The sequence below is a fragment of the Crocodylus siamensis genome, chromosome 7 (assembly GCF_052110815.1).
Source record: "Crocodylus siamensis isolate JL-2025a chromosome 7, ASM5211081v1, whole genome shotgun sequence".
Classification (NCBI taxonomy): domain Eukaryota; kingdom Metazoa; phylum Chordata; order Crocodylia; family Crocodylidae; genus Crocodylus; species Crocodylus siamensis.
Window position 1 is genome coordinate 55,060,885 of NC_143401.1, and position 19,480 is coordinate 55,080,364.

At 45.0% G+C, this 19,480-nt stretch overlaps 1 protein-coding gene across 1 annotated transcript in view; it reads right to left on the bottom strand.

Annotated features, from left to right (window-relative positions):
* Positions 1-19,480, bottom strand: part of CDH23 (cadherin related 23) — a 408,502-nt gene that overhangs the window by 277,430 nt on the left and 111,592 nt on the right. Inside the window, exon 4 of the mRNA XM_090058715.1 lies at positions 15,912-15,990. Within this exon, the coding sequence (XP_089914841.1) occupies positions 15,912-15,990 (79 nt within the window). The remainder of the gene's footprint in view (positions 1-15,911; positions 15,991-19,480) is intronic.

Genomic DNA, 19,480 nt, shown 5'->3' on the forward strand with positions numbered 1-19,480 from the left:
ACCTGAAATTTGTCAATCACACAGAGTGACATTTTGACATCATTGGCAGCCACTGTTCTTGGAGAGATTATGAATCCTTTCATCTGGTTTTACTCTTTAGTGCCTGCCCACAAGATGCACGTTAGTCACACGCATTTGTGTCTAATCTTGTGTCCCTTTACAATATTAAGACAGAAAACCTTACTGAGGCATTAACTTGAAGACAAGATGAATGTTGGGGAGGCATGGTCAGGTGTAGAAGAAAGAGGAACAAGATGTTTGATGTTAATGAGGAATGGCCAGTGTAGGAATTACTTTTTGAACATTGGGACCCAGGTTCAAAAGAGTGCCTTCAAGTAAGCTGGAAAAAGGGACACTGTGATCTTTATCCCCACCCCCTTCACCAGGGCCCAGAATGAGATAGCTGGCTATTGCCTGAGACCAGCAGGTAGATTATCAAAGAGCAGCACTACTTGCCCCCATAAGAGGTTTGCTTTCTGTGCTGGAGTACACGCTCTCCCAATACAGACACAGGCACAGACCTACTTCCTCTCACAGCTTGTCCACCATATCTTTTATTGCTGTCAAGCAATCGTAATTGCAGAAGGATGCCACTGTGGGATGTCAGTGTAGGACTATTTTACAACTTCTAAAAATATTTCACAGAGACACTCCCTTCTACCACCCTGGAAACTTCTGAAATGACAGATGCAAAAGCACTGAGGTACAGGCATGTCTGGTGTGAACACTAAAAATATAAATGATGAGAATACCTTCCTTCACCCATCTAGAATAACTTCCAGAGATTACGGGAATGTTATATAAAGAGTTTGCCGCCTAAAAAGTATGCTAATATTTGTTAGTGAAAGTTGCATATACACAGCTTCAATCAGCGGAATCTAACCCATGACTAAAAGAGAGGGGCTTGAATGTCTGGGGCTTGGTTTTGGCAAAACTCATTTATATTTTGTCAACCCAGGAGCAAAAGCAAACTAACCTGGTTTGAAGTTTTTTTTATTCAAGGGTCCACATCACCAGCTGTGGCTTGGAGAAAAGGTGGAGGAGACAGGCTGTTCTATGCTGGGCCATTCTCCCAATGCATGTGAGAGCAGCCAAACACTGCTTTAACTTTCACCGTGACTGGTGGCACAGTTTAGGATTGCAGCCATATAGGGATGACTTGTTTAAACAGTTTTTCTCCCAGTCACATCCCATGTGTTGATTATATGAGGATGGGTTTAACAGAAATCCCTGTGGCAGCCCTAAACTACCTGAAAGGTAGGGAGATCCTTCTTTAGTTAAGTAAGGGGGTTTCAAGGCCGCTTTCTGCTGGTAGAATAGTTCACAGCTGATCTTAGGCTAGGATGGAGTTGGTTTAGCCTGTAGGACTGTGGCACATTTTATGCCTTCCAAGTCACCCCAGCCCCATTGGCAATGTTACTGTTGTTTGTATTCCCATATTCAAGGATAAAATAACCCCTCCTTTTTAAAATAACTTTTGCTCAGGTTCTAGAAACAAGGGATATTAAATAAGCATGCAGACCTCCAACACCTTGTTACAAGTGAAGACACCGAATAAGAGCATGGAGTAAAACAGATCTCACCTAAAACCTGATATCCAGGACCCAGCTTGCCAAAAATCAGGGCTGGGTACAGTTGACAATGCTAGATCCAGACAATGACTGCTATAATGTAACATTCCAGATTCAAGGATTCTTCTCCATCCCCATGCCATGATAGCCATGGTCAGCATCTGGCCTGGGCTATCAGAACCAGAATCGTGCAGATCTCACAAGAACTTGTGTCTGTCTCTTCTCCATAGGTAAGCATGGGGTTGTGAAATACAGCTCCACTCTCACACAGCCCTGATTTCTAGCATGTATAACCACAGCTGCATGAAATCAATATTTTTCAGGGAAACTTCATTATTTTCACAGCAAAAACATCTTTCTCAGCAGACTGCTGTCAAATGCAGAGAACTCTGAGCCAGCTGCTGTAACATGAACCTTCCACCCTGACCAGTCTGTGCCAGACTACCCCAACAAGCTCTGATTCTCATGTACAGGGTTGCTTTCCCCAATACCGTGAAAGTCAGACTGTGCCCAGCAACTGTGTAGCCTTGGAAGGGCACAAAAAAAGCGCTTCCCCTCACTTGCATGGCTGCACAATAGCCTGACATAATAGCATGGGGTTGTGAAATGTACTACCCCAATGTGCACTGAATCAACTTGATCCTTTTCATTGGCTGCAGCCAATGCTGGGGATTTTGACTGGGCTGTGCCAATGCTCTTGCTAGGACTTAAAGCTGGAAGTTCCTGGCTAGAGGGTCTTGTCTCTCTATTCAGGGTCTGACCAATTGCCATATTTGGGGTCAGGAATGAATTCTACCCCATAGTCAGACTGGTATGGACTGTGGGGGTTTTAGCCTTCCTCTGTAGAGACAGGTATGGCCTTCTACCTGGGATCTCTTCAGCATATATTAACAACCTTTTACAGGGAAGAGGATGTTGGCTGCTGTGGTCCCTCTGCTTTACCTGTGTCAGGTTAGGGTGTTATGTTTTGTGTTGTGTCAGGCTTGACAGTAATTTTGTTAAGAGGTTAAATTATGGATTTGTATAGGACGGTTTGGCTAGGGATAATTCTGTCTCAGGCAGGAACTTGAGCTTGATGACCTATGGAGGTCTCTTCCAGCCCTACCTCTCTATGATTTCCTTCTCCCAGTGGGTCAGGATGCTGAAATGGGGACAAGGAGGGGAGAGGCAGTAGTTAAAAGCCATGATCTGGGTTCTCTGATTTATATACTCATCAACTAATGTCCAGTCAGTTTTAGTTTTTCCCTTACTAAATGCCTTGAACTCTGAATACTAGTTCTGTTGCTTTCCATCACCTGTTGCACCCTGGATGCCTTCAGGAAATCAATCTCTGTTAGTCCAGAGAGCTCCCCTAAATGAAAAGTCTTATCTAGAACAGGTCATGTTATATAACAAGTCACTCACTTTGCCTGGGAAATGAAAGATGATGAGGCAGAGTCCCCGTGACAGAGGCTATCTCCATTAATCTGCCAAAAATGGAGTTGAGGATTACTTGCTGGATTAATTATCTGTCCTTCAAACAGAGCCCTGACCTCAATGGCTGAACATCACCAACATGCTGAAGCAGACAGCATGTGTACAGGGAGGAAGCAATTCTGGATGGCAGGACAACAGGAGCCTGATGGCTGGTTGTGTTCTGATTTTGGGGTGGGGTTCAGGGAGAATGATAAGCACATCCAAAACCACCATCATTTCCTCTGGTGTCCCCTATCTGTACCTTTCCCTAAACCTTTTAGGGAGAGGTGCCATTTATTTTCTCTTTGGTTTTAGTATCATTGTTCCAGGGTCTGTGAGGTCAAGAAAGTTTTGACTCTTGAGTTTGTTAATTGTTTGTTAGGAAACTAACAGGTGCATTAACATGAAGGAGAGCTGAATTCTACTTACAGCATGTATGAGGCTCCTGTTGCTACCCTGAGTGTATTTAACAATTACTTCCTCTCCTTGCAATGGCAGGACGCTAGCAATGCCTTCTTCCCCCTGTATTACCTAGGACAAGTTAGAGTGTTTCTTTGACATTTCAGTGGTTGTGAACGATAGTTACTCACGAAGACTGTATGCAAAGCTTTTGAGACTAGCTTAGACCATCTCATATCTAGGATGGTTTGAACAGGAATGGATCCCCCTTGAGCAGGTGGTTGAAGTAGACGACGTCCTGAGTCCCCTTCAAGCCCTACTTTTTAATTATTCTAATCCCACAAAAGATGACAACCATCAACAAAGCTAACAATGCCCAGCTCTAGCTCTATTTCAGGGTGCCGGGAAAAGAAAAAAAAAGTCTGCAGCCAAGCTGCCCTATCCTCCTCCTCAACACTAGAATGAGATACTACTCCTACAGCCATGTTTAACTGAAGGAAACTGTAACAGGGTTCAACTCCTGGGTGGCCATGACACCCCTGGAATCCCCTCAGCCCTTTTCAACCTGGCTCTCTTTGGACAATCTCCCCTTCTCTTTACCTGCCACGCCTTGATGAAATGCTATTTTCAGACAAGTGAGGCTTCCCAAATCAAATCTCCTCGCAAGCACTGGTGTCACTGCTCATTGATTAAGTGCTCATTATAGGGCTCCAACCTCCCTTTACACCAGGCCCATGTCTTGCAAATAATACTTGTTCCTAACACCCCCCCTCGGGCTATGGGCTCCCTGGCCCTCCTGACACATGCGCCTCCTAGGCTATAGACTCCTAGCCCAGTCCTTCCCCCCTCCTGGGCTCACAGGCTCCTTGGCCCCCTCAATCTCTGATTGTGACCCCTGGTCTTTGGCCGCTTTCTCTGGATCCTGGCCCTGCTCCTATGCCAGTTGAGATTCATGGCCCCTCCCAACCCTGCCAGTCTCCAGTTGTGGCCCTCCTCAGATTTTGGCCTCTACCTCTGAGCCCTGGCCTGTTCCTGGGCCAGGAGACCTTCAGGCTCCCTGGCCTGCTGACACTCACCCTTCCTGGGCTACAGACCTTCTGGCTCTCTGGCCCTGCTTACAGTTGCACTTCTTAGGCTCAAGCTCTCTCCCTCTGGGTCCCAAGCACTCTATTCTGTGTTCCCAGGCCTCTTTACCCCGAGGTCTGTTGGAACCGCCTCCTCCCCTTAGACCCTACTTCAAATCTCCAGAGTTGCTTTCCCCCCAGATCAGATGTGACCCAGGAGCCCTGCTGCCCAGGAGCTACTCTTTCTGTGGCTTTAAGGGTTATACTGCCTGACCAGCTCAGGCCCTGGGCTTATATACTTCAAGCCCAGGCCCCTTCTGGTCAGTTGACTCCTAACGGGCCCCTGCCACACCTGCAGGCTGCTTCTCACACTGCCTCTCCCCTCTTAAGTGACAGGCACACTAAATGCCATGTCACAGAAAGCTACAAATGAATTTGTCAGTGCTATCGCTGGCATTGAAATCCCTAGTGTAGACAAGGCTCTGGTGGGTCCTCACATTTCTATCATCACATCTGTACAATCTGGAGTTGCTTGACAATGACATTTTAAATGAAAAATTTAATTTTGACAACTATTTCAACTAAAGAACATGACACAGAATTACTGTTTAAATCTATGAAAATATGTAATTGATGCAGGAAAAGCACATGACTTTAAAAAAATCAAAACACACAAACAAATGTATCACTGGCTGGAGGAAATCAATGAGTTAGTCTTCAGCTAGTTGGTGTGCTTGGCTGCAAAAACAGAACTGTTCAGCCATGCCAAGCAGGACAGGAAGACATATGGACCAGAGTACAATTCTGTATGATTGCAGACTGAATCCTTCTGTAATCAAACAGCAGGAAGTTAGACCTTAAGTCTTATTTTTATGTAATTATAGCTAAGCCTTTAGTTTTATTGTTTTTCTGTCACATGAGAACTTTGTGCTTGTGGATAGCTACATAAATAAGAGTTTCTGCCATGTATCCTGAAGGAACACTCTACTGCATATCTAACAATGGGACTGGGCTGAAAAGAACAATTTTGATTTATACTTCCTTTTTTTAAAATGTCCCTTCCAAGTCACATTAATATGGTGGATTATTCAAACTGAAAGAACCACAACATTGAACTTAATTCCTCTTGTTTATTTTTGCTGTGAATGCAACATGAGCACTGAAACCAGAACAGATTACAGGCAGTGTTTCCCAATGGAACATGTGCTGGATGGGAAAATTGTGAGAAAGGGCTGTATTCCTGGTTGTGCCACTGGCCTTTTAGGTGACCTTGGGCATATGACATCATATCTCTATGGCCCAGTTTTCCCAACTGCGAAATAGGGATAACTGCTGACTTCCTTTGTGAAGCAGGAAAGCTCCAAGTGTTTTCAAGAGCTACAAAAGAGCCAGGTATTAGCACTGCTACCAACATGATCATTTTTACATCAGTGTATAGTTGATTTCTACTTTAATTCACTTCCCGATTCCCACAGAACAAATCGCTTTGCAAAACGGACACAAAAATTTACCAGCCTAGGCACAAAATCTGCTTGCTGGCCTTTACCATAATGATTGAAGGTAATGGAAAATTAACTATCATATTCTTCTGAATATAAGACACTTTTAAAAAATAAATATTTTCCCCTGGGTCTTAAATTCAAAGAAGATAAATAAATAAATAAAAAGCTCTTATATGCACCATAGAGACTGTAACCTTGTAAATGCATCTTTGATTTTTTTTTTCTTAATGAAAGTGTCAGAAAATGTGGGTGTATCTTAAATTCAAAGGCATCTTATAGTTAAAGGAATATGATACGTTTTACCTGACTGCCTCTCCTTTTTTCTTCTCTCCCTCCTCCGGCCCCTCCCTCCCCCACAAAAAACACTCACCCACCTTGGGTGCATAGAATTTTGCAAAGCTGCATTAACATAATGGTATAAGATACCAGAGGGTAATATTCTCCTTTGGGGGTGCGTGGAAGTTCATTTTTAAGAAATTTAACTTTTTAACATTTTGAATTCTATTTTTACAAAATCAAACTGCCCTGCTAGCACTAGGAACTCACCTCTTCAGCAGAGCAGAGAGGGGCCAGTCTACCTTACATGTACAACGATGATTTTGCAATTGACTGACGGAACCAACACACTAGTGAATTACATGTAACAGTTCAGTTTGCTTCTGTGCACTAGCTATTTTGCAACTCCAAAAAAGGTCACATTTGTTCATCTGCACATACTCGACTGCCTGAATGATCATGTTTGCATCAGCCCCTGCTGTAAAACAAAGGGCATCTATTCCCTAATATCTCAGACGAGAGAACGAATACCCTGAAGACATGAATACAGAGCAGAGCAGCAGCATGTTGAGGCAACTCACTTAGGGATGTCTTGCAGTACCTATTGGGAATACAAGGAAGAAGGTCCCGCCAGCAACGTCTACTCCACAGGCACATTAAGGAGGTCTGCACTGCACAAATAGTGTCCTGACTGATTATCACATGGTAACCTAAGCTTCTGACACAGGGGAGATGGTAGCCATTGTTACTAACCCAGCTTCAACCACCTTGTTTATCAGCACAAACTTTGTCAGTAACCAGCAACAAGATGCATTTACAATGAAAGTATGAAACTTTGAAGTTTTATCCTGGAGCACATCTTCCATGATACCTTCGCTTTAAAGCAAAGGCAAAGTGAGGAACTGTATAAAGAGGGAACAGTCAAAATGAGCCAGCTGCCCTGTTAGGGGTAGGGCTGAATAGGATTAATGGATCATCAGGGAGAAATTCTTCCCCCCCCACTATTCAGATTTATTATTAGTACTGTGGTAGCATCCCAAGGTCCTGCTTAACTTAAGCACTACGGGTACACTGTGCCCAGTGACAGATCAGCAACAGTCCTTACTCCATCTCAGGATACAGCTTACTGACTGTATTTGTTGCTTTGTGCTTCAACCCAGTTGGCCTCACTCTGCAATCATGTTGAGATTCATAATATGAGTAATCAAAGAGGCACCAGCTCTAAACTGGTATAACAAAGATTAGAATTTGGTTCAATATGGCTTGACACGTTTTCTGGCATTCATTAGGCTGTCTTCCACTTGGTGCCCAACATGTACCTCCAAATCCGAATGCTTCCCCATGGCTGGTCTAGAGGTAAGTTTTCATTTCAAAATAGCTAATCCGTGGCTGGACACTTGATTGTTTAACAAGGGTGCTTCCCTTTGGGTCCAAACAGCACTATCTTGTTGCAAAGTGCTGCTGTACCCTTAGGAAAGACTGAGAGTTTCACCCAGACTTCCAAAATTCTTGTGTTTTCAGCTTGCAGAGAAAATGCAAAACAGTTTAATCACTTGTAGCTTTGATGTGTTCTGCATGATTGTCTCCTCCGATAGCTGCCCCCTACTAGTCTAGACCTGGGGCAGTGATTAAAGTAGTGGCATATGCAAGCAAATATAAATGTGTTTGTGTGCATCTGACTATGACTGACAATTCACACAGATCATAACCCATACCCAGCCAAAAAAACCCTCAAATACTTTGAAAAGGTAAGGGCTGGAGTGGCAGAGACTTAACTAACCAAGTCACTGGGGCCATTTCCAATATAGCCTTGAGGCTACCTTTGATTATGTAAAAAAAAAAAATTATTTTTTATATATATATATATATATATATATATATATATATATAAAATGGTGCATGAATCTGAAGTCATCTCAGGTTTAGTGTTTGCTAGTTTATTTCACAAATCAGCCATTGTCTATTGCAGGAGCTTAGGTCCTGATATGAACATGAGCACATACCCACATTTAGTGTGTAAGTACTCTATAAACTGCATTTGTGCTCATTTATTTTTGCAGATTCTGATAAGCAGATATAATTCACTGCAAAGATGCCAATTCTAAACAACTAAAAGAAAATACAGAAAAGTATGTAAAGTGAAAAACATTTTTCTTCAGATCTAAAATGGGATCACATCTGGGTCTGCAGTACTGTAATTTGCCTTGCTCCTCTCCCTCCACCCCCCCATGATATTGCTGATGAAAGGAAATCCTCAACATGCTCTGATTAGGTCTTCTCTTGACTTTATATGACTTAACAACAAAGGCAGACACATCTAGTAGCATCTGTCCAGGAGTGGGTCTAGAAACATCTTAGAAAGGGTACAGAACCCTACATCTCAGACCATGGTGGGATGGGGGCAGGGAGCAGCTGGAGCTCTGAAGCTGGCAGGAGACACCAGGGAGCTAGGCCAAGCACTGCCATTAGAAAGGGGAGATCTGTTTCACTGCCACCGCTATCCCCAGCTGACCCAGACATGAATGGTAGTCTAGAACTACTCCTTCCCTGCTGCTGCGAGGGGTTGCAGGGAGCAGCTGTGCAGGGAGCTGGGATTGGCCAAGGACAGCAGCAGTGGGGTGAAGGTTCTTTCTTCCACTGTCTGTTCCCTGTTCCCACAGCCACCAAGTATCCCTTGCTGCTGCCACTGTCCCTGGTTGCTGCAAGCATGGGGTGTGGGGGAGGCACAAGGGACCCAGAGCCTTTTAAGCAAAGCTTCCTATTGTGCGTGGGTGACCTCTACCTGACTCAAGAAGTCTATGAGCCAATGACAGGTAAAGCGCTGCTTGACCTGGTACCGGCTACCGGGGATGACCTAATCGGCAGCCTAGTGATCGATGGGAAACTGGGTGACAGTGACCACAAGCTGATCACCTTCACCATCCGCCATAAAGCTGGCAAGTCGGTCGGCAACACGGAAGTCCTTGACTTCAGGAAAGCTGACTCTGACAAGCTCAGGAGGCTTGTCAGTGAGGCTCGAAGGGGTAGAGCAGTTCAGGAAGAGTGGTTGCTCCTCAAGGGACCGATCTTCAACGCACAAGCTAATGCTATTCCATCTCGGAGGAAAGGCAGCAAGAGGGCACAGCTGCCCCCCGGCTCTCCAGGGATCTTGCAGATCTCCTGAGGCTAAAAAGAAAGGCCTACAAAGGATGGGATTCATTTCCAAGGAGGAATATTCTGCACTGGTCCAGTCCTGCAGGGAGCAAACCAGGAAAGCCAAGGCTGCAACTGAACTCCAACCAGCTTCAAGCATCAAGGACAATAAGAAGTCCTTTTTCAGATACATGGGGAGCTGGAGGAGAAGCAAGGGTAACATTGGACCCCTGCTGAACCAGATGGGGCAACTGATACCCAGGAAAAAGCCAACAGGGTGGTCCGGGTGAGGGAGATCCCCTGCCCTCCATTAATGCTGACCCCATGAAGGAACACTTTGAGAAGGTGGATACCTTCAAGTCAGCCGGCCCTGACAATCTACACCCCAAGGTACTCAAGGAGCTGGCGAGCATCATAGCCCAGCCTTTGGCAGGGATCTTTGAAAACTCCTGGCGCTTTGGTGTAGTTCCCGAAGACTGGAAGAAGGCCAATGTGGTGCCTATCTTCAAGAAAGGGAGGAAAATGGATCCAGCTAACTATAGGTCCATCTATCCCGGGGAAGATCTTAGAAAAGTTTATTAAAGAGGCCATCCTTAATGGACTGGCCGATGCCAACATACTAAGGGATAGCCAGCACGGGTTTGTTGTGGGTAGGTCTTGCTTGACCAATCTCATTTCCTTCAATGACCAGGTGACCTATCACCCGGACAAGGGAGAAAAGATTGATGTCATATATCTTGACTTCAAAAAAGCCTTCAATCTGGTATCCCATGATCACCTCTTGGTGAAACTGGCCGATTGTGGCCTTGGGTCCACCATGATCCGCTGGCTGGGAAATTGGCTCCGTGGTCAGACCCAGAGGGTTGTAATTGATGGCAGTCACTCATGGTGTCCTGTGACCAGTGGGGTCCCCCAAGGCTCTGTCCTTGGATCCATATTGTTCAACATCTTCATTAATGATGTGGACACTGGAGTCAGAAGTGGACTGGCCAAGTTCGCCAATGACACCAAACTTTGGGGCAAAGCATCCACACCAGAAGACAGGCGGGTGATCCAGGCTGACTTGAACAGGCTCAGCAAACGGGTGGACGAGAACCTGATGGTGTTCTCCACCTTGGAAGGAAAAACCTGCAGCATCCTTATAGGCTCGGCGGTGCTACGCTGGCTAGCACTATGGAAGAAAGAGACTTGGGGGTCATTGTTGATCAGAAGATGAACATGAGCCTGCGGTGCGAGCTGCGGCTAGTAAAGCGACCAAAACGCTGGCTTGCATCCATAGATGCTTCTCAAGCAAAACCCGGGACGTCATTCTCCCCTTGTACTCGGCCTTGGTGAGGCCGCAGCTGGAGTACTGCATCCAGTTTTGGGCTCCACAATTCAAAAAGAATGTGGAGAAGCTTGAGAGAGTCCAGAGGAGAGCCACGCGCATGATCAGAGGTCAGGAAAACAGACCTTACGATGACAGGCTGAGAGCCATGGGGCTCTTTAGCTTGGAAAAGCGCAGGCTCAGAGGTGATCTGATAGCCACCTGTAAGTTTATCAGGGTGATCACCAGTATCTGGGGGAGCATTTGTTCACCAGAGCGCCCCAAGGGATAATGAGGTCAAACAGTCCTAAACTCCTACAAGACCGTTTCAGGCTGGACATAAGGAAAAATTTCTTTACTGTCCGAGCCCCCAAGGTCTGGAACAGCCTGCCATCAGAGGTGGTTCAAGCACCTACACTGAACACCTTTAAGAGTAAATTGGATGCTTATCTTGCTGGGATCCTATGACCCCAGCTGAATTCCTACCCTTCGGGTGGGGGGCTGGACTTGATGATCTTTCGAGGTCCCTTCCAGCCCTAATGTCTACGAAATCTATGAAGCCCTGCTCCAGCCACACACTGCAGGGAGCCAGCCTCAGCCAGGAACAGCAGTAACAGGTACATGTTCCTTCTGCCAGTGCCTGCTCTGTGCCTGGTCCTTCCCTCCTCTGTAGTGCCCTTGCTGGCTGGGAGGAAGGAGGCAATGAATGGAGGGACCTACACACCCATGCTGCTGTCCCAAAGCCAAGCCTGGCTCTTTAGACAGCTGCTCCCAGCAGCTGATGGCAGGAATGCAGCAGGAGAAGTTGTGGGGCTCCCCCATGCCTGTGTCAGCTGGAAAGAACTGCAGCAGTGGAGAGGATATTCTTCCTTCCAGCACTTGCTCCTCACCAGTGGGGGAGCAGCAGGTGCAGAAAGATGAACCCTGCCCTTCACCACTGTCCTCTGCTGAACCTGGCACCCTGTGCAGTCAGAGCCCATAGCTGGAATGAGGCAGGAGCAGGTATGGGACTCTCCCTGCACCACGGCAATCAGGGACAGTGGCAGCAGAAGGGGGTTGTGTCTGCAGTATTACCCCTCTCCTGGATCCGCCCCTACAACTGCCCAAGGATGGTGTTCATTTAAAACAGTCACCAAGTTGAGCAAAAATATAAGAACTATTAAAAATACTTCTGTCACAAAAAGTCCATCAAAATTTAAAAAAAAAGACTGCTGCTGTGACAGAACCAGGCCACACCAAAGAACTTGCAGGAGTCTAGGAGTCCTCCGCAGCAAAGGGAATATGTCAAGTGGGGCTCATAACTAATCGTTGTCAAGTGTCTGCATCCTGACTTCCTTTCTGACGACAGTAATTACAGAATATACCTCAAGAAAGTGAGGAACCAGAAATGCCCTGTTCATGTTAAAAGCTTCACTCAGGCCTAAAACGTTCAAATGTTAGTTACTGACAAGGTTTCAGGAAAGTTGATTTTAGAAGCACATTGCATCTTGCATGGGAAGGAGAGAATGTATGATCAGAATTTCCATATGACAAGGCAAATATAGCAGGCAGTCACAAGCAGTAGGAATGTGAGCTACTGTGTAAGTGCTGCATCTGCATTGGACTTCGGTGGAAATGTACTACCCCGTTATTGTACTGGAAGCCTCTATTATAAAGGGAAGTGTTAATGTGTTTACCACCACATTTGCCTAATTTTCCTTGGAGAAGAGCTAACTGACCAAGCAGGTAAGACATGATTACTGGTGTCGTCTATACTCGTGCTCCCTAGATTCCTAATGCTAATGTTAAATTTCCTCCAAAAGCTTAGTGACAGCAAAACCAAAAAGGCAAAAATCTTGAGATGTCCAGAATGCAGCCTGGCCACAGAGAAAATCATGAAAGGAATGGAAAGAAAAGCAGCCATTTAGGAATAAGAGGAGGGAAACCACAAATACATGCTTATTCCAAGACATAACTCGACAGCCACACCAGTGGAGAGCATTAACTCTAATAGCTATATATTCAAAAGCATGTAGAAAATGGCATTATACAAGTCTAGCCTACAGAATGGTCCTCAGGAGAGGAGCAACAGGGTAACATAGCTTTCATGGTTAGGTTATACTTAGGTTCTAATGCAGTGCAAATAAGCAGCTTGTTGAAAGTCTGCTAACTGGAGTCTGAGCTGGTGACCTCTGCAAAGGTAATTCCTGGTCCCTGTTCAGTTTTTAGGGATCAAATATCTATATCACTAAAAAGACATCACCAACATTTTTCCTGATTAGTACACATGTGAGAGTGATTAGATGACTGTGTCAGTTAATTCAGACTGAATACATATCAGAATAAAGTTAAAAGGGAATTATAAAAATGCCTAATCCCAGTATCTTTAAAGACAGATTGATCTGGATGCAAATTAATACTTCTAGCCAGGGTCAAATGACATGAAAGCCAGACTCAGATCACCTTGCCCTTTATGCTCATTAAGGTGCAGACAAAAATTAAACAAGTATTTGAAATGATACTTTGAGACAGAAACTGGGAAAATAAGTCTAGAATCCAGTGTGAGGATTAGGCTAGGAACTGTTAGCAAATGCAGTAAACTTAAGTCATTTTAGGGAGGACAAGGATTTTTACAACTTCCCACAAACTACCCAAATGGTGCATATCATGAAAGACTGAGATAACCTACCTCTGCATACCACATGGCTAGCCATCAGGGTTTTTCCAGCTTGCATTAATGTTTTAAAATTAACTGGACTGAAACCAAAACTTTTGGCAATTCCAGAGAACCACAAATTGTGAGAACACTGCAATAATTGTGAACACTGCAAATTGTGAGAACACTGCAATAAAAATACCATAACAATGTGCTCCTGAAAAGAAATAGCTCCCCACATCCTACAGCTGCCTCATGAAATCCACAGGCTTGTCAGTTCCACAACTGCTTTGATCAGCAGCGAAACTGATGAACACTTCCATTTTAATGAGCAGCTGATGGGCTCCTGAGATCCAGCAGCTTGGCTACCTCACTCCACAGACTATGCCCAAGTCTGCCTGAGAACTTCCAGGCTCCCAGGCTGAGCTCTGCAACAAGACAGGAAACTTCTTCCAGGCTCACTGCTGCAGAGCTAGAAGCTGTGCTCCAGTTGGAGCCAGGGCTCGAGGGCTTTCAAGATTTCTATAATTCTAAGCCCCTAGCTCCAAAGCAAAGAGGCTGGAAGCTCTGGTTTCCTGATCAGCCTTGGAGCCACAGATTTGAGAACTGCAAGGTCCCTGAACTTGGGACAGTTTGCCTGATAGATCTGCCCCAGAACCATGGCTCCAGGATATACCCACCAAGCTGATTGCCCCAGCTTCTCTGGAATAGATCTGCCAGAGGACTGCTCCAGAATGGAGGTCATGTACGTCCAGAACACCTGGCTCTACTGCAAACATCTAGAAACCTATGTCCCAGCCCCAGGGCAGTCTGTCAGGAACTCAAGGCTCCCGTGAAACCCTGCCTCAGATTTAATGAAAATTCATCAAACCAGACATATTTTGAACAAAAGAAGTGCTATTTTCCAATGGAATGTTGTTTTATCAGGAAGTTTTTGTCCAGCTTTCCAGCTTCTCTGGTGTGATGCCAATTTCTGTGACACTTTACTCACCACAAAAGTTTCCCAGGAAGCAAGGGAGAAAAAGGATGAAAGGGGCCCCTGAAACTAGAAGCCTACAGAAAACATTGGGGCCAGCTGGAGAGAAGTACATGGCAATAACCAGCAGCATAATTAGGGGAATACCAGCCCAAAGTAGCAGCTTAGAGAAGGCAGTGGAAAGGTGAGTCCAGGGAATCTTGCCATAGCAGGAAGCAGGCAGGTGCAGGAACACCACACCAGTAGCAGCTGCTGCAGCAGCAGCCACAGCCAGGGGTGGACAGACAGGCAAAACTGACAGCCCACATTCTTCTCACCTCACTATCAGAGGTTTGCTCAGAGTGCAAGCTTGTTCGATACGCCTCTGGCAATACATATTTCCTTGGAACTATCTGCATGGCACCTATGTAGGTGAGTTTTCTGGGTAGGAACTAGAGAGGGTTCTTACAAAAGAAGTCACTTTCTGGAGCATGGAGAACGCCTTATGACCAAAGAGAAGATGTACTGAAGATGACAGCAGTGTCAAAAATACGTATTGTGGAATGAATCATTCCGTCCTCCCAGAGGTGTTGTGTACAAGTAGAATTAAAGGGTGCAGGTGGTGAAAAGTGAAGGCCAGGACTCCGTTTTTCACTTAACTCCTTTCCAGTTCCATATTAATTTAAAAAAAAATTGCTTTGGCTTTTCCAGCCTTTTCAGATCTGCGAGATCTCCAAGCTAAGCAGAGTCTGACCATGTCAATACTTGGAAGGGAGATTGCTAAGAAACGCTGAAGACCTGAAAAAACACGGGAGCGAATCAGTGGGTGATTAATGCTATTACAGACACAGTTAAAGAAATAATAAACATCTGAACTAATAACATTGTTTTATGACTAGCCATAGCAGGCAGAGGGAAGGGAGAGGTGCCAAGAATCAACCCTACTGCTGCATTTCCAGGTCTGGAGAGTGTAAAGTAGGTGGGTGGAACTTACTTTTTGGCAGCAGTTTCAAGTGACGTGGAGCCAATGTAGATGTACCCATAGTCTCTCTCTAAAAGCACCACTGTAATGCTAAAATGCTTTACAGCTCTCCTAATCCCCTTGCAGAACTGTTAGTAGGTATCAGGCAAACTACATTCAGCCTTAAGTTAGTAGAATGAATTCAGAAAGGTGAAAGGCATATGATATTAGTCAGCAACACATCCAAACAAAGCAGTGTTACCTGAGCTGTGCACTGCCACTGTGGAAGAATGCACACATCTTTTGCACAGCATGTACACTATTAAAGCTGAAAGGCTTCAATACAAAACACTGGCAAATTCTGCATACAGTAACTGTTTCCACTCAAGGGAATGGAAATGTCACTAACAACGGATTGGGACATCACTGAAGGTAACAGAGGCTCTTTAGAAAGATGAAAGCTTTTGGTTATACCAGCTTGCTATGAGAAATCAGCAATGACCAAAATAAAAGAACTAATTAGAGACAGCACAGTTAAGAAGGTAGCTTGTAAAATATCGTTTCCCTAGTATGGGCAGTAGATAGATAAATATCCATTGCAAGGCCAGTTCGTCCCTCATCTGCTTTGTGAACTTATGTTATTTCCATGACTTACCTGAGACAATGGTGTATCCAATACCTCTGGGCCGTCCCTTGTCTTGGTCAATTGCTGTTATCATGCGCACAGTTGTACCCTATGAAGGAAAAGCAGGATTAAATGTCTCAAGCACTGTAAAATTTCTCCTACATCATATCCGTGTCCTTTATCACGCTGCAGGATGTTTACAAACTCTGCCCAAACTTCATTTCTACAGTTCATAAGATTTATCTCACCTGCTCTCAGAGTATGGGAATAAGAGCACTTCTGCATCTCCAAGGATGCACTACATGTTAAGATTAACAGCTGAAACTCACTGCTAATGTATTTTTTTAATTGTTAGAGTCTTGCTGAAGGTCAGGTGCTACACATGGGCAGCACAAGACACTGTAGGAAAGGCCTATGCAAGCCTCCAGATATAGTTATGCCAAAGCACCTTATTTCTGACCTGCAACACCTGTTGTCATGGGTGAATCCAGGATTACAGTGATGGGGATTGTCTACTGCCAGTCTCTCATTCCTTCTTTTCCCACTGCTGAATTCACCAAGGGGAAAGAAGAGAAAAGAGGAGTACGGTGACCACATACTCTTTGGGCTCTGGAGTTGCATGCATGCAGGTACTTTGGGAAGACACTGTGCCAACAAGCCAGTGAGCTCACAGAGCTCATGGCATGCAAGGAGCTCCCAGCAGGAGACAGCACACAGCCAAAGGGGGATGTGAACTAGGACTGTGCAAAACAGCACTGTTCCAATTCGAATTGAGTTTTGAGGCTCCAAGGGAACAGTTTCATTTTGAATTTCATTTTGATTTGAAACCGCTGTTCCGTTTTGTCGAAATAGTGACGCTGTTTCGATGTTTTGCCCATACGCTATAATGGGAAAGCTCAAAAAAGCCTCTTTCAGCCGGCAGGCAGAAAGGGGGCCCACAACCCCGGGAGGGCTGCGGGGGCTGTGCCAGTCTTCCTGGGGCTGTGGACCCCCAATCTGCCTCCCAGATGAGGGAGGGAAGCTGGTGCTGCCACCTGGGACCAGGGAGCTGGGGAAGGGAACTGAGCCTGATCGCCCAGTTCCCCCCCCACCGCTACAACCGGGCTGGGGAAAGGAACTCAGCCCAGCGGGGGGGAGTTCCTTTTCCCAGCCTGGTCTAGTGCTGGGTAGGGACACTTTTGAAATATTTCGACTAGCCTCATTTTGTTTCAAGGCTGTTTCGAAGCCCTTTATTTCAATTCAATTTCACTGTTTAGAGCTCAAAATGAGTCGAAACAGTGTCGAATCAAAACACCCAGTGAAATTTCGCACAACCCATCACACCCCTCTAGATCCACCCCTTCCTGTTGCTATTCAAAGCCTGTGCTCCCACAGAGCTCTGATAACACACTTGAGTTTTGACCCTTAAGTCCCAGGAGAGAACTAAGCCGAATGTAACCTCTAATCTACAAGGTCTCCTGAGGGGATTGAGATGAATGTGCTAGTTTTGCAAAGGCAGGCAAATCATGACACCACCGAACTAATTTTCACTGTCTCTTGTCACCTACCAATAGCAGATGAATTTGAAGCTTGGTCAGCAAGGTGATTGTTGCTATTAGTGCTTGAATTTGGGGGTCACTAAACCTTGGGAGCTAAAACAGAAATTTCAGCAGAGGGTAAAGAGAGCTACAGTACAGCTAAAGCAAAAAGAGTATTATAGTTAGGAGTTTTTAGTTTACAAGGAAAATTATATACTCCTTAATTTTAGAGAAGGGACTTCCATTAAGCAACAATTTCCTCAGGTTGTGGCTTCAGGCATCGTATCCCTCAAGGCAATAGGTTTTTTTTTTCATCCTACATCTCCACAATGGTCAACACACAGATTCTACCTATCCATTTTCAGTTTTGATTTGGTTTTTCCCTTCCCTGTTCTCTGAATGAGGCATTCTTGGCGATAAAAGATACTCCTGCTGGTCAGGGCTGGCCAGCTATGTGATTGACTGGGAGAACTGCAAAGATTTGTTACGTTTTTAATCAAAAACTATAGACAGAACAAGGGGTCAGAACGCAGCTTGGAAAGGGGTCAGCCTACGGTTGGTTGCCTCTGTAACTGTCAGAGCAGTCAGCAGACGGCCTTTTACACTAGCTCCTTCAGGAAAGTTGCGTGACTTGCAGCCCCATCAGAAGCCAAAAATATCAACAAACCCAAGAGTCTCATGTGAAACAAACTGGGAAGGGCCAAGAACTGACCAGCGATTAGCATAGTTTTCAAGATAAAAATGTTGTTATTTGCTTCTGTCAGTTCAGTAGCTCGGGCTCCTCTCACACTGGCTTGACTCCCAAGGATGTCATTTAGCTCATATGTGCATGCATTCCCTCTCTCTCCTCACATGCAAAATAACAATTAATGTAGTGTGAACATGTTTATGACTTAAAGCTGTTCTGTTTTCATCGGTTTATTGAAAGCAAGGGGGTGAAATGGCATTTTATTTTACCCTGAAAATGTCAGCATTGGCATTTGCATGTCTAATGAGGAAACCTGACAGCATGTTAGCCTTGGCACCAGCACACTGATGTTGACATTCATCAGCTGAAGACCAAAGGTTGGAGCCATTCAAATTTCCCTTTTTCATTCACCCAACTTTGGTACTTCAGTTTTTCTTTACAACTATGAAGTTTTTTTTCACGAGCTGTATGAAATCTTGTCTGGGTACATTCACGACTGAGGGTATGTACATGAGTGCCACAGAGTGTGCATTCATATATGAACAAATTGTGTCCTTGATGGTGTCAACAGGTGTAGGTGTCAACATGCGCCTGTGAATACAAAGGGGTGTGCCTACATATGCATATGTTTACCTAAGCATCGGTCTGCATACCTGGAAGCATCTGTACACTATGATGTACACAACAGGATACCTGACCACAAGTTTGTCAATGTCTACATGCACGTGTGTATGTGAGTGTGAGTGCGTGTGTGCATATGCAGAAGGTACATAAATACCCTGGACTAACAAAACTGAAGTTTACTAGACAAAAAGTTGCTGCTATGAATACTGGAAGAATCCTGTGACAGGAAAATAATAATCCTTGGATAAGCTTAGGGAAACTACTGACAGTGCTTCACCTGCAGAAATGCAGAAACTTTCAGTCACCCAACTGTCCTCCATCCTCCCCCTTTCACATCTGTACTTAGACAACACAAAGCACTGATAGGAAGAACAGAGAAAATATGGAACTGGCTGTAATAAAGGGGAAGTTCTTTGGCCTGTATAGATTTCTCTTCCCAATCTCCTAGGGCATTTCAGTAGACTCCTTAAGTAAATCTGCACTTTTATCTGAGAGCATTAACCATAAATCCTGGGTCATTGACCTTTGAGCAGCACTGAGCTGCTGGGCCCCGCCAGCCACAAGAGAGCCTCTAAATCACAAGCAGTAATTGTGTTTTCCAAACCAGCAAGTACAACCGAAGATGGTATTACAAGCACTAGGAAAAAGGGAAAATGGGCACATGGGAGACAAGAGCTGGGATTTAGAAAGGCAAGGGAAGAAAGCTGAAAAGAGGAAAGGGGAAAGAGAAAGGGGAGACTTCTAGGTAGAAAATTCAGTATTCTCTTCCC